This window comes from Palaemon carinicauda, chromosome 35, assembly GCF_036898095.1.
Source record: "Palaemon carinicauda isolate YSFRI2023 chromosome 35, ASM3689809v2, whole genome shotgun sequence".
NCBI classification, from domain to species: domain Eukaryota; kingdom Metazoa; phylum Arthropoda; class Malacostraca; order Decapoda; family Palaemonidae; genus Palaemon; species Palaemon carinicauda.
Genome location: NC_090759.1, coordinates 28,009,797 through 28,031,999, shown reverse-complemented (window position 1 = coordinate 28,031,999; position 22,203 = coordinate 28,009,797). Strand labels below are relative to the sequence as shown.

Genomic DNA, 22,203 nt, shown 5'->3' with positions numbered 1-22,203 from the left:
GACAGAACAGAAAGATGCAGATTGCCTCTTTCTGCAAGTTCTTGCTTGCATTAGGAAGGTGAGTAATCTAGGTGAGCTGGATCATACCCTGGGTGAGAAAAATGACACAGTTCTAGACCTCTTCTGTGACACGCCTATGCCCACCAAGACTAAGCTAGCCTTACCTCGGTCAAGGGGGGTCAAAGCTGCAGAGAAGAGGGCTTGTGCCCAAGTGGCAAGGGGGGTCAAAGCTGCAGAGAAGAGGGCTTGTGCCCAAGTGGCAAGGGGGGTCAAAGCTGCAGAGAAGAGGGCTTGTGCCCAAGTGGCCAGAACCTCGCGATCTCTTGATTCGGTTGACTCCTCGCGATTGCTTCCTACTCTGTACGTCCAGCAGAGTAAGTACTATGAGATGGTAAAAAACGATCAGTCTCCTTTACCATGAGACCCGGCAATCATACCTTTGACCCAGAATTATTTTTTGCTAAACTTTCAACTCAGCCAGTACATTCCTCTGCGGGTGATGCTGCCAACATGTAGAGGATTACAAGATGCTCCTTGCAAGCTGCTTCATGGCTGTTCTGATTAGGTTTCCTGGTTAAGAACGAGGATCTCTTCACCCCTCAGAGGAAGGAATTGCTACTAGCATTCATCCTCTCGGGAGCCAGAACTCTTGAGTTCTTGACGGACTGTCTTTATTTTTATGTCCCTGTTCTCTATGCGAGGTAGAGTCAGACAATGTCTAGGTTAAGTGAGTTATTTCTTAAAATTTCACTTACCTGGTCATCACATTGCAAAATTCTATGCTAGCACCAATTCCCCAGGCCGTCATCCTTTAAAGGTCACGAGGTGCCAGGGTTCCCTGTAAACAGCTCGTGCGTGTCACAAAGGGACATCCTGGAACAGTCTCCAGCCAGTTTGTTCAGGGACTTCCACCCACCATAAGATGATTCTCCTATGTAAAGAGCGTAAGGTTTGTATCTAGTTCTGGAACAAATGACATTTGAAATAATTTGTATTTTTCTTAACTGTACAAACCTGAAGCTCTTTACAAATACTGGTCCTGCCATCACCTACCCCCAGAAGTCCTGTCGCTATGGCAAAGTGACAATGTTTACTAGGGCTGGTGTGAGCGGGGTGGTGGGTTACCCTCTCTTCCCCCCTCCCTCTGATAGCGGAGGGTAGTTACACCTTGCAAAATCTTAACAGCTAGTGCCAAAAAAATACTTCTATGTAAAGGGCTTCCGGTTTGTATAGTTAGGAGAAATGCAAATTATTTCAAATTTGTCATTTTGTAGTATGAAGCTTTCTTTTCATAGTTTTCTCTATTCAAGAGTGATTCATCCACAAACTGGAATTTTTTTTAGTTAAAGTAATGATGTGTTCTACTTTAAATTTGAGTTTGCATTCTTTTGAATAAACTGGACTTTATCTGAATAGGAAGCATTTTCATGTTGGTGTCCCCTATGTCTGTAATTTTATCATTCGGGTTCCCTTTTTTTTTCTATCAAGTTTTCAACTGGCTTTAGTAACATTTGCAGATATGGAATTTAGAATTTGGTATAATGTAACATACTGTACTCCCCTTGTGTATTTCTAGTATTGTATGTTGATTATATGGGACATGAAAAATTTCTTCTCATTTAACAATAGTGTTGTAATAGTTTATATTTTACAGGAATTTCCAGATGCTAATAGAGCTCTCGTTTATATTTATGGAGATTCGTCTGCTTCAAGCAAAGACATCAATATTGAACTCACAGGGGAATGTAAAGACGTGCTCACGATAAACGCCTTCCCTGAGAATCATGCAATGTATTATGAAGTACACCTTCCAATTAAATATGGTAATTTTTATACTGCATTTAATATAGAACTGATAAAATTTTATTTGATGCGCATCATGTTACTTGGTCTTTTATTGAATAAACTACTGCTGCACACTATTTTTAAAGGGTCTGTTGAAGGATTTTGTCTTGATTGATCTTAGCTAATTTATTCATTTACCATATGCTTTGAGTCTCATAAGTTAGGAAAAATTTAATTGTTCCAACACAAATACAATCTAGCGTCCTTTACTATGGGAGAATGGATAATAGCGAAGCTGGAACACAGCATTTAAAACTTTAACAAGGTGTAAACAACTAGCAGGTAGTTACTTGTTAGTGGCAGGGAGGCAGCCGCCTCCCCTCCAGCTCAGCTCACTCTAACCTCACTTGAATTCCAGCCGTCAGAAAGGGATTCTTCGCCTTCAGGGTTGTCCTCAAAGTCAAAGAAGTTCAGGGTCACATTTTCTTCCCCCGGAACTCTTCCTTTGAAGTAATCTCTAGTGGTCTCCTCCAGAGGGTATTCTTATAAGAGTGATGGGCGTTTAACGCTTGGACAAGTCCAAGAGTGAGCTTCGAAGAGCACAGAGTCTAGCTCTGCTCATGCTTTTGTATCGTTTGCTCCTGCTCATTGTCAGAGATTGCCTTCCTCACTAGTTCCCACTAAGTGTTCTTCTCTTGCCTCTACAGCCCCTCCTCATAGATTGCACAAGTACTCCAGATCTTCCCCTGGGAAATCCTCGTCTCGCTCCATATTCTCCTCTCATTGGCACTCTGCTCCCTCTTCAGTGCACTCTGGCTGCCTGTCACCTTCATCCTCCAGCTGGACTTCGCCTTCATCCTCCAGCTGGACTTCGCCTTCATCCTCCAGCTGGACTTCGCCTTCATCCTCCAGCTGGACTTCGCCTTCATCCTCTAGCTGGACTTCGCCTTCATCCTCCAGCTGGACTTCGCCTTCATCCTCCAGCTGGACTTCGCCTTTATCCTCCAGCTGGACTTCACCTTCAAGCTCTTCCTTCATGCTTTAACCTTGCTTCATTAGGGTTCCAGTCGTGCCTAGCCTTCACGATTCAGTCCCGCTCTAGCTGCGCTTTTCCATCATACTCCAGGCCATAATTGCGCTCAGGATTGCTCTTCTGTAGAGGATGCCAAGCAGTCGCCCTCTATTTATCACAGGCACCCTCATACTTTCGAGCTAGGCTCTCTTCACGCTGGGATTCAGACTCGTTTCAGTATTCCGACCAGTTTTCCTTTGCCAGGTAAACTCGCTGCCTCTCATCAGGAACCCGTAAAAATACTTCTCCTACAAGGGGTAAAGTTCTTCATTCCAAAGGTAATGTTCCGTCATGCCCCGCTTCTCCAGATGATATCTCGACCGTGCAGCCTTTGAAGACCTTGTTGACGGTGGAGGATCTTTCCTTGGGTTGTGCTATCTGACTGCAAGCCTCGGAAGACACCTGTCAACTCTTCCCTCTGCTTCACTATGTCCTTCCCTTAATATTTCAAGGACGGACGTAAGCTCCAGGAGGCGTTCCAAAAATAAGATTAGTGTAACTCCCCTAAGAGGGACACCAGGATCCACTCTCATAGGGGTTCTCTTTATTTCCAAAGGAGATTTCCCCTACCTGCAGTTATCGGCTGATTCCGATCTCGTTTACGGCTAAACAATTCGCCCAGTACCGAAACAGCGCCGGGCTCTACCAAAGATGTCAGAGGTTCAGGATCCATGAGTAAGGCCATCCGATCTTGTTTCACTCTTGTGCAAGAACCAGGAGGAAGGAGAGGAAAGATACTACGACCTGAGACTTCAAGACCAGGTTTAGGTTTTCAGGAGTGCTTATCAAACCACAGGGAGTCAAGATTAGGATCACCACGTAGAGGAGGAAATCCCGGATAAAGATGCCTGGGAGGAAGATTCAATTGAAACAGGAGGGAGAGCCCCTCCCGCAACAGGATCCAAGACTCCTTTGACTGAAATAGAGGAGTCTGAGTCCACCTTTCTAAGAGTCCTGTGGAACATTCGTGTAGTGAATGGCCTTGGAGAAGCCTCGACTTCTTCCCTGAAAAGGAGAGTGGCTATTGACCTTATGTGCCATTCTCCACCCAACGCCAAGGCAGGACTGGAACTCAGTGGTCAACCTTGACCAAAGATGTGCTGCGTAAGGTAGGAGATCAGGTTTCTGGAGAGAGAGATTTGCTCAGCTCTGGGAACTCCTCTCATCTGGTACTGGCATCTCTTCTCCCTTTGGACCCAGCATTGGCTAGTCTCACTCCAGGACGTTTAGAAGACAGGCTTGCATTGTTCCCAGTCACCTGCTTTCAAGCAGGAACTGCAAGCATGAAGGCTACAGCTGGGAATCAGAGGAAAAACACTCCTCCGGTGGGGCATACCGTTCAGTCACGAATGAGCAGAGGATAGAGATCTCATTCACAGACAACTATAGCTCTCGCCTATGAGTTGAACCGACCTGAACCGCCAGTTACGGTGGCAGAGGTTCCCCCTCCTGTTTCTTCCAAAGGTGCAGGGGCCAAGGAGACGGAGAGGGAGGAGAGTTCTTCCTTTCTTGACGATTTTAGCATCCGTTAGAGATAAAGGAAGAACACTTAAGACCATCCCCAAGAATTGGTACTCTATGGGTGAGCCTCAACTTCAAGGGGAATGTCATCCAGTCCCAATGTCTGTCTTCGTAAGACCAGAACACAGCGGTCTGCCTCCAAGAGCACATTCCTCTGCGAGAAGGAACTCTAGTGATGATCTCGGTCCTCCCAGGGCCAATATGGTTGCTGGCTCCAAGATGTCTCCCCTAGTGCAGAAAGATGCAGACCACCTCTTTCTGCAAGTCCATCCCTGCACAAGGAAGGTTAATTCTTTAGGGGGACTGGATCAAGTTCCAACGGAGGGCAAGGACACTGCCTTAGACCTCTTCTATGACATGCTGAAACTCACCAAGACTAGGGTAGCTTTGTCTTGGTCAGGGGGTTGCAGGCAGCAAAGAAGAGGGCTTATCCCCAGGTGACGGAAGCATTACGGTCCCTCCAGTTGGTTGACTCCTTTGTAACTTCCTCCCCTGTACGTATGGCAGAAGAAGTATTAACGAGATCGTAGAGGATGATCCGTCTCTTCTACCGTTGGATCAGACGGTTCTGGCTTTAACACAGAACTCTCCTCTGGCCAAACTATCGACCTTGGCAGTGCATTTCTCTGCGTGTGATGTGGCCAATATGGAAAGGGTTGCAAAATGCGCTCTGCAAAATGTTTCACAATTGGACTACTGGTTAGGAACAGTACGCTACCTCATGAAGAACGAGGACCTCTCTACTCTTCAGAAGAGGGAGACTGTTAGCTTTCCTTCTTTCAGGAGCTAGAGAACCCTTGAGTTCCTAACACAGAACATTGTGAACCATTGGGTCAAATGGGTTTTGAGGTGATGCAATGTGATAGTCTCAAAATTCCAGCAGCACATACCAAGAAGAGAGGTGAATTCCTCGATGGACGGTCCTTCCCTCTTCAATGTGGAGGACATCGAGGCAGTAGCAGACAGATGGAGGAAGGCGAGCCAATACTCCCTCCTCCATAGGGCAATGATCTCATGTCCTTATTCTGCGGTACGTCCACCACAGAGATCTCCAGGGGTTGAAGAAGAGTCCACAGAAAAAGCAGGCAGCCCAGATTCAAGGTCCTGTTATTATTATTATTATTATTATTATTATTATTATTATTATTATTATTATTATTATTACTGTATTATTATTATTATTATTACTTGCTAAGCTACAACCCTAGTTGGAAAAACCAGATGCCAATAGCCCAGAGGCTCCAACAGGGAAAATAGCCCAGAGAGGAAAGGAAACAAGGAAAAAATATGTTTTAAGAGGAGTAACATCAAAATAAATTTCCTATATAAACTAAAAGTTGTAACAAAACAAGAGGAAGAGAAATAAGATAAAAGTGTGCCAGAGTGTACCCTCAAGCAAGAGAACTCTAACCCAAGACAGTGGAAGGGTACAGAGGCTATGGCACTACCTAAGTCTAGAGAATAATGGTGTGATATTGGAGTATTCTTCTCCTGGAAAAGCTGCGTACCATAGCTAAAGAGTCTCTGCTACCCTTACCAAGAGGAAAGTGGTCACTGAACAATTACAGTGCAGTAATTCCATGGGTGAAGAATTGTTTGGTAATCTCAGTGTTGTCAGGTGTATGAGGACAGAGGAGAATATATAAAGAATATTTGGTGTGTGTGTGTGTGGGGACAAGGAAAAATAAACCATAACCAGAGAGAAGGATCCAATGTAGCACTGTCTGGCGAGTCAAAGGACCCCATAACACTATAGCGGTAGTATTTCAACAGGTGGCTTTGATCCAAGGGGTCGAAGAAGGGCAAGAGAGGTTAATGAGGACGATCCCAGTAGGGAGGGCATTCTCTTGACCAGTCCACCGGTAGGGGGATGCCCGAGGAGCAGATGGCAGAGGTGGATGCTCCATTGGGTAAACCTTGGTCAGTTTCTGTACTCGGAGAGTGATGCATTGTCCTGTTCACTCTCCCTTACCCTCCCCTGACCCTCCATCGGATGATGTCAGATTCCTATGTGAAAGGTTCCGCGAAGGAACAGGGCATTTTGGCTGAAGTCCAGACCATGTTAAAGAAGGAGGCTCTCCAAGAAGTATCGGAAGGGTCCCCAGTCTTCTACAGTAGTTTATTTCTGGTCGAAAAGGCGTCTGGAGGCTGGCGACCAGTCATCTATCTCTCGGCCTTGAACGAGTTCGTTCAACTAACACCGTTCAAGATGGAGATGGCAGTCAGACCACAGGATTACATGATATTGTTAGACCTCGTACATACTTCCAGATCCCCGTTCATCCATCCTGAAGGAAGTACCAGAGATTCATGTTAGAAAGAAAGGTATGCCAGTTCAAGGTGCTGTGTAGCGGCCTGTCCTCGGCACCCTAGATGTTCACCTGGGCCCACAAGAACGGCATTCGTTTCCTTTGTTACCTAGATGACTGGCTAGATCTAGTCGATTAAAGCGAGGCCCTTCTCCATCGAGACAGAACCGAGGCCCTTCTCCGTCGAGACAGCCTTCTCGCTTTTGCCAGGATCTAGGAATTGTGGTATATTACGAGAAGTCTCGCATGCAACCTTCTCAAGAGATGGTATATCTAGGAATGAAAATCATGAACAGGTTAGGTAGTTTTCCTGTCTGAGGAATGAGTATGAGTAAAGAGACTGAGAGAGGTAGCTCAACCCTTTCTCACACGACAGCTTCCCAGCAGATCTGTGATAAAGTTTTCTGGGACACTGGTTCCCAACGGTAGTTTACGCATTTGGTCTCAACAGTGGCAGCTGAAGACGTCATGGCCTCAGCACCTCGACCTACTGAACACCTTGGTGCCGGTAGGTCAAGAGCAGAAGAGACCTTGGTTAGTGGGTGTCAGATGCCAACCTGCTCAGGGGAGTAGATCTTCTCTCTCCTCCCAGATTTGTTGCTCTTCACAAATGCATTGAAAGAAGGGTGGGGTTCTCATCTGTTGCATCTCATGGCGTTTGGGCTTTGGTCCGAATCAAAGTGACAGTGCCACATAAACCTCTTGAGAATGAGGGCAGCCTTCCTTTCCCTCAAGCACCTCCATCGACTCCTTTCGGGGCACTCTGTAGAGCTGACGAGCGACAACACTATGGTGGTGTCGCACATGAACAAAGGAAGAGGTACTTTTTCACAGCTCTTATGCCAGCTAGCATTGGTCTCAGATGGACGGAAAATAACTCTGTAGTCCTTTCAGCCTGCTTCATCCCGGGCGAAAGTACGTGCTGGCGGATTATCTGAGCAGGAGGACTCGGAGGGTAGGCTGCGAACGGTCTTTGAAATAAGATGATCAACAAAATTTTGATTTTGCGGGGTTTGCCTACAATCGACCCGTTTGCAACGTCTCTAAACTGCAGACTTGAGGTGTACAGCTCTCCAGTACCGGCACTTCAGGCAGTTGGGCAAGACACCTTCCAACATCCATGGGACAGGATAGATGTTTACACATTTCCCCCTTCTGCCTAGTAAGAAGGCTTCTGAACAAGTCTGGGTATCGCAAGATCTCTCGATGACCCTAGTAGCTCCGTTGTGGCAAAATTCAGAATGGTTCTCGGACCTTCTGCATCTGCTCACAGAGGTACTGAGAGAGCTCCCTCCACTTCCCAATCTACTCCGACAACCACACATGGATGTCTTACATCAAGCGTTTCCATCGTTTCGTCTTCACGCTTGGAGGTTATCCAGCAGCTCCTTGCAAAGAAAGACTTTAAGAGACCAGTTAAAAAGGGAATGGCAGGAATCTCCAGGAGTCTGCTGCGGTGAAAGGCTATTGCTCGGCCTTGAGCCTCGTTTTAAAGCTGAACGAAGTTAACATTTCCTCCTCGATGGAATTTTCTCTCCTCATATGGAATTTAAAGTGCACATGCCATAAGTCAAGTCAGACCACCTCCTTGGAACGTATTGAAAGTACTACGCTCACTGAAAGGAGCTCCATACAAACCTCTCTGTCTAGCATCAGATCAAAACTTAACCCTGAAGACTGTATTTCTCCTAGCCCCGGACTCTGCCAAGAGTCAGTGAGCTACATGGTCTGTCCTATGACATCACCCATTCAAGGGGATGGGCGCAATGACAGTTGGTTTCATCCCTGAGTTTGTAGCCAAGCCTCAAAATCCGGGTGTAGCGGTTCCTAGATTCGGGCCCTTTCAGATTGAGTCTCTCTGTTCCGTAACAAATGACCCAGATAAGCTGTTACTCTATCCTATAAGGGCACTGAGGAAATAATTTAAAAAAATCTCTAGAGCCCAAGACCTTGGAGACCTCGCTGTCACCGGATGATTCGTCGTCGTCGTCAGTAAAGTAATTATCAGCTGAGATGACTCTTGGTGTGGAAGGTATCAATGAGTATGGTGCAGATAAAGGCATGTCTGGGGAGACAGTTTCTGATCGGACTGGTGTGACAAACCGAGCTTTAAAAATCATATCCAAGGAAGTGCTTAGTTTTTCTCTTCCTTTTGTCATAAATGACTCGAGAGTGACGCTAATTGAAAAAAAATATAACTACGGAGTTAACGAACATGTTTTTGACTTATGGTAATTTACGTTTTTAGGTCTGAAAGTTCGTAAGCAAGGTGTTCATTGGTTGGGGACTGTCTGTATTTGTTATGTCCCAGTTCTCTAAATGAGGTGGAGTCTGTCAATGTCTAGGTAAAGTGAGGAGCTTAGCTCCAATATTATGCTTACCTGGTCAAGTCACATTACTAAAATCTACGCTAGTACCGATTGCCCAGGCTGTCATCCTATAAGAATCACGAGGAGTAAGGGTACCCTCTGTCACCCATGGGTAGCCTCCAGCCTGTTTGTTTTAGGACTTGCACCCAACATGGAGCGAGTCTCATACGTAAAGAGCGTAAGGTATGTGTATACAGTAGCCGGAACAAATGACAAATTTGGAATAATTTGTCTTTTTCCTAACTAGGCAAACCTGTTGCTCCTTGCACATAATGGTCCCGGTGATGAGGTGTGGGACAGAGGTAGATGGAGAAAGCTGACCAGAAACATCGACCCCACATAGAAGTGGGAAAAGATGTAGACAAAGATGATGATGATCATCTTCCCTTGGAAGTCTTGCCGCTATTGCAAAGTGACAGTTGTTTACTATTGCTGGTGTGAGTGGGGTGGTTTGTCAACCCCCTCTATCACCCCTCCGCTGACTAGTGGAGGGTAGTTACACATTGCAAAAGCTTTAATGGCTAGTTTCAGCTATCGCCGAAATATCTCCTACGTAAAGAGCTCCAGGTTTGTATGGTTAGAAAAATATAAAATAACATTTTCATGTTTCCCTTGCATGCACATGCACTGAATAGTCTGATGTATTCTTTACATATTCTCGTGTTTCCTTCCACACCTGACAACACTAAGATAACCAAAGAATTCTCCACTATATGAGTTAACTATTGTACTATAGTTGTTCAGTGGGTACTTAAAACTTGGTAAGCGTTTAAGAGAGACCTTAGCTATGGTAAACAGCTCCTCTAGGAGGACACTTTAAAATCAAACTATTGTTCTCTGTTTTTGGGTTGTGCCATCGCCTACAGAGGGTATGGCACAACCATCTTTGACAGTTATCTTGTTTGAACACTTAGGCATGCCATTGTTTCCTTATTTCCTTTCCTCAGTGTTATTTTTCCCTGTTGGAGCCCTTGACCTTAGAGCATCCTGCTTTTCCAACTAGGATTGTAGCTTAGCTAGTAATAGTGATTAGAGGACACAGTGGTCAGAACATACAAGGAATATTTTGTTCACTATTGATAGTAGGAAATCACCAAAACAAAATTTAGGGCTCTCAAAATTGTATCCGAACAGCTGTTAGAATGCTCAATGATTTGTATGTTTTGATAAATTGATAATTCTTTGGTAAATGTAGTTTTAAAGGTGTTTTTTCACTTTCAGATCTGGAAATAAAACTCTTTAATGATGCAGACGTACACATCAATGGCATGGAAGCGGATGAAGTAAACATTAATACATTTAATGGCAATATTAATACAAAGGGGCTTAAGAGTCATAATATTCATATAACTACAAAGATGGGATCCATCATTGCTGATGGAACACTGCAGGGGAATCTTTTTGTAAATGCGAAAAAAACTGTAAGTAGTCTCGTAAAAATCCATTAGTAGATTTTTTTTTTTTTTTTTTTTTTGCAAAAGTTAGCAAGAGGGATATGCCTCTGAATTCTGGTTTTTCTTACACAAATACAATTCTTCATCCTTTGCAAAAGTTGGCAAGATGGATATGCCTCTGCATTCTGGTTTTTCTTACACATACAATTCTTCATCCTTTGATAGGAGTATCCACTTTGACTTCAGCCAATGAGTTGTACAGACTTGCTTGGCTTTTCTATATTTTCTTTTTCTTTACAGTTTGCTGATTGTTTGGAGGAATGGAGAAACCATGTGTGTGCATGTAATCCTGCCTTGGCATTCCAGCTCGTAGATGCAGAATGTTTATGAGCAAGAGCTCGGTAGACCCTCATTCATTGTTCAGGCCTAACTTCAGGGGCCATGACAGCAGAGAGTCATCACCCTACAAGGAGTGTAAAGTGGCTGTTGACACGGTGGCTTTAGTACAGCAAAAAGAGGAAAAAGTTGGCAAAGTGAGATTCTTCTCCTTCTGTCCTATCTGCTTCCCCAAGAGAGGCAGGTACTCCACCATTAATTTGGAGTGAGCCCAGATGGTGACCCATCGAAGGACGACGCCTTAAGGATTCACGTCTTCCTCTGTGAGTACACCCTCTGTGAGTACACCTTCCCATGCAACCTCACAGGAAAATACTATCATGAGGCCTTGGAAGGCGGCGTTGTTCACAGATTGTTACCTTCCGCATCTCTCTCGTCTCCACATGACTCTCAAGTAAGAGAAGAAAGCACCTTTGGCCTCCCTTTCCACCCAGCCCTATACCATCAACCTTGTCCTTATGAGGATGGCGAGTACTGTTGCAAATGCCTGCCAGAGGCCATGAGGAGAGAGCCCAGGAGTTATACAGTGCACAAGAAATATGTTCTTATCTTTGTTATAGGCCTCATGCTTGCACATCTATGAGTGTGCGCCCATGCTGGCATGCATTCGCCTGTTAGTATGGGCCCCCCCATGTTAAGGCGCTCCCAGCTGTGAGCATTCCTGACCATATATCTGAGTGTGCACTCTCTAGGTCATGCTATCACTAGCTCACCTATTGGTGCTCATGGATCAAGACTCGTACGCTCGCCTGTTAGCATGCATTCTTCAAGGCACTTGTCATCACCTCTTAGGTCACATTTATTGGAGCTTGAGGATTCACCAATGTGTGCTTATCCTTCTGTTGGAGGGTGCTCACCTGTTCACAATCACATGCTTTCACACACTCACCTGTTTGTGCCCATGAGCACACTCCTGTTCACGCACTCTCCTGTATGCACTCGCATGCATTGGACTGTTTGCACTCTAGCACACATTCGCCTGTTAGTGCACACACTTTTAAGCATTGATTTTATGAGGACTCATTGAATTTTGGAATTATCAATTTGAGTGCACTCTCATGTGGAAGCAGGTTGGGTTCGTGCACTCTGTGTACACAAGGCCCATTGTTTGCACAGCCCCCCCCCCCCCCCCCAGGAAACTGCTGTTTCTGAACTTGAGCATTCTTCAGTTTGCGTGCTCTCATTGGATCTGGACCCCTTGCCTGTTTGTGTGCACTCACATTTAGAAGCACGCTCATCAGTTCATGCTCGCTCTTCTGGCTGCACACACTTACCAAATAGTCCACAACTCCAGGCCCAGAGTATTCAACTGCAGTCGTGCACTCTTTCTGTGTGGTTTTGGTGGCCGATGTGGTAACATCCCTGACTGGTGATCACCAGACTCGGGTTAGTCCTGCTTAATCTTGTTAGTTTCTTTAGTTGCTGCAACATCACCGTCCTTGAGCTAAGGATGGAGGGTTTGGGGGAGCCTATAAGTCTATCTGCTGAGTTATCAGCACCCATTGCCTAGCCCTCCTTGGTTCTAGCTTGGGTGGAGAGCGGGCTTGGGAACTGATAATGTGTATATATGGTCAGTCTCTTGGGCATTGTCCCTTGCTTCTGCCATTCATGAGCGGCCTTTAAACCATTAAACACGCTCCCCAAGGAAAGCACAATCACCTGTGCGCAATGCACCTTTTTTTCAACCGTGCTCTCCTCCTAGTGCACACTTGTATAAAAGTTTTCTTAGTGTGCACTCATCTTTACGCACATAGTGCAAGTCTTCAGCTCAGTCATGGGGTCCTATTCACTCTCCAGATAGAGAATACCCACATTATCCGGAGTGTACTTAGGTTCGCAATATCAATACTTTAAATGCCCACGTTATTCGCTAGACAGAGCTTCACCTCACACTTTAGCACACTCACCTTATCATTCCTGCATTCCACTACCCGCATTCCTATGTTAGTGCACTGCATTCTCGTAGTGAGGATTCTCCATGTCAGGCGCTGTCTTTTAGAAAATGATCCTCTACTCACAATTGCACACTCACTCTCCGGTTAGTGTGCAATCACCTATTAGGTCATGATCTCGCCTATGCTTTAACACTAACCTGTTCTCAAGCAACAGACATTCACCCTCTGTGTACTTACCCCTCTGTACATGAGTGCTCTACTTTTCGCTCTCACTCTACAATGCGCACCCACCCTTTAGCAGAGCGCAGTGTTCTGATATGCTTTTTGAATGCACTCACCAATGTTCGCACATTCCCCTCGGAAGGATCCTGCAACTTCAGGTGAGCGACATAGACCAAGCAGAAAGTTTCTTAAACATGATCAGATCCCATTGAGCACTTGCACTCGCTATTATTTTCATAGATCTATCTCCTTTATGCTCTCCAACTCCTTAGATCTCATGTACTGAGTTATAGAGAATTCAGAAGCCAACTCATGAGGGAACGATCGCCAAAAGTAAGGTCCCAGTTTAGAAGGAAAGCTTCTTCCTTAAGAATGGATAGAATGAGCCCAGTCTCTCCCTATCATAATGAAGCTCTCTTCTCTTTTATCTGAAGGAATCCTTTTCAAGAACAACTCGGTCCTCAGGCATTCCCTATGTGACTGCATTAGCATTTTGGAGGTATAAGCCTGCGAGTGTGGAAGCGGGCCATCCCCTGAAACTATAGGAGATAGTCCAGTCTCGGCCTAGACAGAATTCCGTAATGGCCTTCTGAATGAGTCTACTCCCCACCTCCTAGGAGTCAGGAGTCGTTAGACACAACTGACCATTTGGCACCAGATTCGGGCCCAGCTCCGGCAAAAGCTGTAAATACGGAGACGGAGTCTACATTCTTGAAGGTTCTTGTCCTGATGAGGCAAATCAATAGTTTAGGGGAGGAGGAAAGAGCTTAGGGTAATGGGGCAAGACATTGATGGACCATCACTTCAGAGCCCTACAGAGATCGAGGCATTCCTTGCAACTCCGAGGAAAGCATTAGACATCATGAGCACCCAGGTGTCTGGCCCAGAGTAATTCACTGTGGACCAGCAGATCAAACAGGATCTCACCGCCTGCTCTTTTGAGATAAAGAAGGTTTTATGTCCCAGAAGAGGTCATCCACTTTCCTCTTCTCATTAACGCAGTCATAACCTTGGACCCACGTACTTCTGTTGAAAGACATGGAGCGTCATCGACAATCTGTTCTGCCTCCGAGTTGACAAATATTGAAGCTAAAACAATGGCTAACCTTCTAGCAACCTGGTTTTAGACAGTGGCTTACTACACTTCCTCTCAGGATCTTTTGAATCCTAAGAGCCCTCTCAGGATCTCTTGAATCCTAAGAACAAAAAGAAATACCTGACCTTGTGTTGTCAGGGGTGAAGGTTGTCACCTTTTTAGCCCACCTGTGGACCAACTGGGTGTTTAAAAGGAGGAATGCAGTACTGTAGCTGCCAAATTTCCAGGCAGATAGGGCAAAGAGACGGTTTGGCATTGAGCAATGACTCGACCATCCAGAGTTCAGGCCTCTTTCTCCCAGATGAAAAGGTATGATGGAAAAAAATGGAAGAAAACCATCCAGGACCCCATTTTCCACTGAGCTGTCTTTTTAAAAAATCTAGAACTTAAAGTTCAGTTTAAAAGATCAAGTTGTTAACCTGACTGAAGTTAACCCCTAAACGACCCCTAGGTCTAGGTCTAGGTCTGATACATGTGTACCATCTCCCCCAGGAGATCCAAGGATCTTAGCCCCTTTCAGCCCTATTTTAGCCACCCTAGAAGGGAAAGATGCAGGAGAAGAGCTAGAGGACATTAGGGAAGGTAGTCCCCTCCACCTACTGACACGAGTTTGGGGATGTCTATCGAGCTAATGGGCAAGGTGGCAGTACCATGGTACAGATGACTGGATGGCAAGTATCCTTGTAGCTGGGTACCACCTCCCATTCGCTGGCCATCATCCTTCCCTCACTAGGAAACCAACGATGCCCTCCGCGTACAGTCCTACCTCAGAGAATCGTCTCATCTTACTATCAGAGGTGAAAATGCGGAAGCCAAAGCTTGAAAGGGATGGTTCCAGTCGGTGCTAAGGCAATTTGTGCCCGGTTTCACCTTTTGTCAATTCATCGTTGGTCAGTTTATCTCATAAATACATAAATTACACACACAATGCTATTAAATTAAAATGGTTGTTGATCAGTTTTATTTGTTCTAAACACTCTCTCTAACAATTATAATTGTTTTAAACTCACTCTCTCTCTCTCTCTCTCTCTCTCTCTCTCTCTCTCTCTCTCTCTCTCTCTCTCTCTCTCTCTCTCTCTCTCTCTCTCTCATTGAATTAGTTTTCATACAAAACTCCCATCCATCAACATGGCTACCCACAAGGTTATTACTTCAGAGAAAGGGAGAAACAAAGTGGTCAATCAAGAGAATTATATATACACAAAGAATAAGGAGAATGCTGTTGGACTAAAGATAAACTGGAGGTGTGAAAACTGTTCATGCAAGGCAAGGCTTCTTACAGATGAAAACTATGTAGAGCTGAAGAAAATTGAGAATCATAATCACACTTAAACTGTAGCAGAGATAAATGCAAGGCTCACGGTCTCAAATATTAAAGTTCTAATAGGAATATGCGCTGTTTTGAAGCCCTTGCCTTCTTGCTGGTGGTTGATTTTGTAGATGAATATGAACAACTTGTAGACGACAATGATATTTCAGTTAATCGTATATTATTTGAAAATAATTATATATGACCAACTAGAGGAAAAAGTGAAAGGAGGTGGCAGCACTTTGAACCTCTATTTTCATTAAGTATATGGAATGTTTGTGATCGATGTATGTTGGGGATTGCTTGTACTACAAATAGTTTAGAAGCCTACCATAGGGCACTGAAACACAGTGAATGTTAGTCATCCAAGTATTTGGAAGCTCATCCAAGAAGAACTAAGCCAAAAGAAAAAACACCGGTATATAGACATGAACCTGTTTATTAAAAAAAAAATGGAAAAATTATCGTAACCCAAAAATTAATGTTCTGAAAGCGATTGCACAATCTTGAATTTAAAGAATTAAATACACATACAAAAAACATGTTTTCTAGTATTTTTATTGTAACTTTTTTATTGAATTGATTAGTAAAAATTAATTTTTGAATTCCTTTATTTGTCACTTGTCTGTTGATAAGATAAAAGTAATAAATGACAAATTGACAGATGACGAATTACCATCGTTGAATGGACCGGACTTTCCAGGCTTTTACATTGTAACATGGGGGGTGGAGATATCATTGACCTCTCAGCCTTGAGCAAGTTTGTGCTATAAACCCCATTCAAGATGGAGATAGCGAGCACCATACGAACTACCATCAGAGCGAACAACGATATGGTCTCTTTAGAGCTGAGCAATGCATACTTCCAAATACCAATATGTCGATCTTCAAGGAAGTTCCTTTGTTTCCCTGTTCAAGTTTGTCGGCTTCAAATATCTACCACCCTCAAGTGTTCATTTGAGTGTTCACTCTTGTCTCAACTTGGGCACATGCCTAGACAGTTCGCTGATCCTGTCGTCTTCACAGAAGCACTTCTTCAACAGTGAGAAGAGCTTCTCTTTTTGCCATGATCTGGGGGATCTGTCATCCCTAAAGAAGCTTGTGCTACACGATTGATTACACCAGTGTTCTCTTTAGTGGTCCTTGAAGATTTATTGGTCAGCAGCCATCGATTCCCCTCACCATCTAGTTCCTGTTTAAGTGGAGATAAGAGAGGATCTATGCTGGTTGTTAGATGACAATAATGTCTTTGAGGGAACTCCTCGGGAATGCTCACCACAGAGATTCTTCTATTTTTGGACACGTCAAAAAAAGGCTGGGGTGAGCACCTAGGGAACTGGATTGCTGGTCCAAAGAGAAGGGCCAGCATAACAATCTGCTGGAGCTGAAGACAGCACTCCTGGCTCTGCAATCATTCCAACAATATCTGGTAGGCCACTCAGTAGCATTGATGAATAACAGCATTACTGTAGTGGCTTACATCAACAAGCAAGGAGTTGCTGCTGCTTCTCAACACATTTGCAAGCTGGCAAAACAGGCCCACATATGCAGTAGACCTAGATGCACGGTTCAAACCGGGCAAGAAGAACGGGATTGCCAATTACGAAGTGGTCTCTTCATTCTCAAGTGCTGAAAAGTCTCCTGACTCTTTGGGGTTCCGCAGAATTAACCCTTTTACCCCCAAAGGACGTACTGGTACGTTTCACAAAAGCCATCCCTTTACCCCCATGGACGTACCGGTACGTCCTTGCAAAAAAATGCTATAAAAAAAAATTTTCACATTTTTTATAATTTTTTGAGAAAATTCAGGAATTTTCCAAGAGAATGAGACCAACCTGACCTCTCTATGACAAAAATTAAGGCTGTTAGAGCAATTTTAAAAAAATATACTGTAAAATGTGCTGGGAAAAAAATAACCCCGGGGGGGTTAAGGGTTGGAAATTTCCAAATAGCCTGGGGGTAAAAGGGTTAAAGACCTGTTTGTGACGAACTTCAACTATAAAACTCCAAATATATTGCTCACCAGTCCCATACCAGATAGTGGCACTTTAGGAGGCCTTCCAGCATCCACAAGACAACTTTGATACTCTTGCTTTTCTGCAGTTCTGCCTAATCGGAAGAGAAGTCAACTTTACTACAAATCTCAGACTGACTTTAGTGGCCCCCAAATAGCCACAATCTGAGTGGTACCCAGACCTTTTGATGTTGCTGTCAGATGTTTTCAGGGAACTTGCCAGTTGGCTCAACCTGCTGTGCCAGCCACACTTGCAGAGACATCACAGCTCACTGTCTTGTAGCAACCAGTATTTTATTACACATAAGCAAGGCAGCATATTAGGGGGTTTGTATTGAAAAAATATGTTTTGTTTCATAAAACTATGTACTGTATTCTTTAAATACATGATTAAATGATGGATATTGTCTGTCATGTATTTCATTTCATGATTCTTGTCTGTAGAATATCACTGCCAAGAGACTCCAAGGGATGGCTATGTCCATAGATGCAGAGGAACTTGACACTGCTATCAATTCATCGTATATGACACAAGGAGAAATTACTGCCCACCGTGGAAATATATGTCTTAAAAATCTTCATGGATGTACAGATTTGGTACTAAGGAAAGGCAATGTTTCTATAAGTAAGTGAATTGTTTCATGTTTAGTTTTTGACAATTGAAGATTTTGAAAATATTACTGGTTCTAAGGTTAAAAGAGGAGGATTGTCTATTTTATTCATGCATTACTTAATTGGTGCTGTGTAAGCCATGAATACTGTCGTCAGTGAAAATCTCAGCTGAGTAGCTGTTTCACCAAAGAGTAATTTCATCAGCTTCATGACTGAACTCTTGGATCCTATACACACATCACTACAGTATAAGTAAACTTAGGTTATGTGTATGGAGTATAAAAATAATTTAGCTTGAACTTCTCTCAGTTAGTGTATTATAAGCTGTGATATTTATTTCATTGAAAATCTTAGTTTACATATCTTTAGTTATATGAGCAGTTTTCACTTGACATTTTCAGGTGGTCTTCATGGCCAAATAGCAGGCTTTGTTGGAAAAGGTAACATGGATGTACAAATCACTGATGTCACAAGTAATTCCACTCTTCATGTGAATGAAGGCAATATGAGCATTGCCATCTTGGAGGACCCAAGGTAACATTGTTTGCTCTGTACCTTTGTAATTTCAAGTTTTCAATATTAATCTTACCCGATGATCATGTAGCTGTCAACTCTGTTGCCCGACAGAAATCTAAGGTCGGGATACGCCAGCGATCGCTATACAGGTGGGGGTGTACACAACAGCGCCATCTGTGAGCAGGTACTCAAGTACTTCTTGTCAACAAGAACTCAATTTTTCCTCTGTCGTGCCACAGGCAAGACCTACTAAATACGCCGTCCCTAACTGGATTTGTTTTCACAACGTTTTGGTGAAGTACACTATTCCAGTTTTGAGCTTTCGCTATGCAGGGGTTTTATCTTCATTTCAAAACTTGAACTCGTTTTGGATAGATTTAATTATGGTGACGAAGAGAGTATGGACTCTCTTTCACTTTTAAATGGCCGACCCTTCCCTTAGACGGAAGTGTTGGTGACGAAGAGAGTATGGACTCTCTTTCACTTTTAATGACCGACCCTTCCCTTAGACGGAAGTGTGTTTAGGTTTTTGGTAATTTTGCTTAACAAGTTATAGATCTATTTATTTTATATCTCTCCGCCATTTATAGGCCTCTTCGATTAACTTTCCATTTATTATAAACTTATAAAAAATTAATTTTTGTTTGTTTATATGCGACCTTTCCTAATAGTAGGCGGTCCTTACTTGGAACCAAAGTTAATTAACATTGAGCCCGTCATATCGTATTTCCTTTTAAGAATTTATACTTTTTTATTTTTAATGTTTTTGAAAGAATTTCTTTGATAGTCTCGTACTGTTTTCAAAGATGAACTAACGTTTAGTTTAGTCTCCGCAGTTGTTGACGTTCAGAACGTTCAACTTGAGCTCTATCGTTACGATAGAGAGTTTTTCACGGTTTCACGTTGCAGTAAGAGTAAACCGATTCTAGCGTTTCGTTCATTCTTTCTTAGCTTAAATGGTTTTAATTCTAATAAAGGAACTTTTTATTTGGGAAACCTTTCAGTTTTTCTCCTTTAACAAATTATATGTTTTAACGATATATAATTGGGCTCATCTCTCAGGTTCTAAGTCTAGAGAGAGAGAGAGAGATAGAGACGGAGGGAGAGAGAGGAGAATAAACGTTTCGTTCAAGCGGGTAACGTTGTTCTCGTTTTTTACTCTTCTCCCTAGTCGCTATAGGGGAAGAAGGTAAAACGTTTCTAGAGTTTTATTCTTGTTCCCAGGCTTTATGCGGTGAGAGATTTTAAACGTAGTTTATTTGATCTAGTGTTTAGTCTCTTTTCCAGCCACTGAATTCTTTATCTTTCATTATGTTTTTCTGTTGCATTGTAAACTGTTTTCGCAATTACTACCTTTTAATGAAGGATAGGATTGCGTGTTTCAGGTACAATCACTTAAAATTTCGAGTTCAGTGAAATAAGTGCAAACAGAAAATCAAAAGTGATAAGGTGATATGCGCAAAGTGTTACAGTGTTGCGTTCGAGGGTTCGTCTGTTCGTGCCAGTTGTTCACCTAGTCCGATACCTCTTACAAGCTCCCAAGCCCAGGGGAGAAGTAATGTCGAAGGACTTATGGGGTCCAGAGGCCTTGATCGACGAACAGACGTTTCCCTCCGTGGTTTCGGGTGTATCTACACACGTTGCCGACGTGATCACCCCACCCACACAAAGACGAGAGAGCCCATTTATTTCTCGTCTGCGGAAGAGGTTTCTCGCAGAAACCATGGACCAAATCTTGCAGCTTTTAAGTGCAAGTCGGTCCCTTCCGCGCAAGTCCAACGGCCTAGGTGTAGCCACTGGGTCAGTTCGGACTCGCTGCAGTCTTCGACGACTGCACACCTTCCGAGAGAGGCAAGGTGGTACCGCAACAGGCAGTAACTCCGTCTGTTGCCGCACCAGCTGTTTTAGACCCTCAGTCACAACGGACAGTAGCTCTGTTTGTTGCCGTCTTTTATAGACCCTAGTGGTCCATGCTGCAGATATGCAGTCTCGGCTTGCTTCCTTCATGCAGGAGTATCGTGCTGAGAAGGTTGACACTGCACCTGTTAACCTACAACCTGCCACGGTTGTGCGCTCAGCAGATACTGCGGCTGCCTGCTCCCACACTCCACCTGTGAGAGCTCCACCACCGATGCGCAGTCGACCCTGCCAGACGCATGTTCATGCTGCACCCTCCGTTGACATGCGTGAGCTACCGCATCAGCAGTGGGAAGGTGCTGTCAAGCTGCCGTGTTTTGCCACAATGCGGCATGCTCCGCAACCCACGGCAGTCCCTCCCACGCACCAGCACTCCACTTTTGTTGTTGCCAGCTCCCACACTCCGACTGCGGAGAAGGTTGACGATGCACCCGTTGGCCTACAGCCTGCCACGGTTGTGCGCCCGGCATGGCTGCCTGCTCCCACACTCTTGTTGTGAGAGCTCCTCCACCCATGCGCAGTCGGCCCTGCCAGACGCATGCTGACTCCCACAGACACACGGAGCTCTCCGTTGCCGTGCGTGAGCTACCACAAGCTGCCGTGTTTTGACACGGTGTGTCAGCCTCAGCAACACACTGTGGTTACCGCCACTCGCCCGCAGCAAACTAGTCAGTCAGGAGTTGAGGCTTCCCCACACAGCTTTGGTTGTTACCAACTCACAGACTGTCTAACAGTTACATGACATTGCCTTCTGGTGTGCTACTAATACACCAGTGCTGTATGTCCTCACGCACCTGTTGGGGTTGACAGTTCAGTTTTTGACAGTTCACAGACTGTCAAGCAGTTTCATAACGTTGCCTTCTGGTCTGCTGCTTATGCACCAGTGAAACCCTCACTGAGATAACCTAGCTTTTCTCGGACATGGTTCCTGTAGATGAGAAAGTGCTGTTCTCCCTCCTTCTGATATTCCCTTGAGGACTCTGTCATTTGGAGAGGAGCCTTAAGCTGCTTAGCCTCCTATGGACTTTAATTAAAGCATAACATGCTTCCAGGGAGGGTAAATGGTTCCGCTTCAGTCGCTAACCCCGTCTGTTGCCACACCTGCTCCCATAGACCTTGGGCTTTGTTGCAAGACATGCAGTCCAAGCTTAGTCCTTGATAGAGGATTTTTTTTTTTTTACGGAGAAGAAACTTCTTGCCAACGACCTTCCTACCGGTTGGTTGTACGCCCTGTTGACGCTGAGGTATCCTACTCACGTCCGCCAGTTGAGATGGTTCCTCCACCGGTGCGACCCAGTGTGGGTTGCCAGTCGCACGTTGACGTTAAGCTACTCTCGGAGGTGGTTGTGGACGTTCAGTGTGTCACTGGGAAGACGTTCAACAACCAGCAGAGGTGACTTGTTGTGACGCAGTGCGGCAACCTCAGCAACCCGATAAGGGGTTGTCTGCACTACCCAGACAGTCTAGACAGTTTCGGGTTGTCGCTGTACTTCCTCGCATCCCCATGGTTGACAGTTCACAGACTGTGCAGCAGTACCATGATCTTGTGTCCGGCTCCGTCACGCATCCACCAGTGCGACCGGATTCAGCGAGTCAGACGTTGCCCACTCCGTTGCCGTTTCCTCATCAGTTTCGGATGAGGAACCCTCTGATGAGGACATGGCTGAACAAGACGATCAACCCCCAGCCCTGCTATCCATCCAGAAGATGCTGAAGAAGGAACACGGCCCTGTCAGGCTGTGGATGAGTCTGGTTAGGACACTGTCATCCGTGGTT

General features: G+C 44.6%; 1 protein-coding gene across 6 annotated transcripts in view; it reads left to right on the top strand.

Moving 5' to 3' along the window:
* LOC137627408 (protein FAM185A) overlaps nt 1–18,532 on the top strand; it is a 558,433-nt gene extending 539,901 nt beyond the window's left edge. For all 6 annotated transcript variants that reach the window (XM_068358500.1, XM_068358498.1, XM_068358501.1 and 3 more), the window contains 4 exons: nt 1,655–1,823; nt 10,278–10,477; nt 17,827–18,007; nt 18,396–18,532. In XM_068358500.1, the coding sequence (XP_068214601.1) occupies nt 1,655–1,823; nt 10,278–10,477; nt 17,827–18,007; nt 18,396–18,532 (687 nt within the window). The remainder of the gene's footprint in view (nt 1–1,654; nt 1,824–10,277; nt 10,478–17,826; nt 18,008–18,395) is intronic.
* Nucleotides 18,533–22,203: the final 3,671 nt, after the last annotated feature.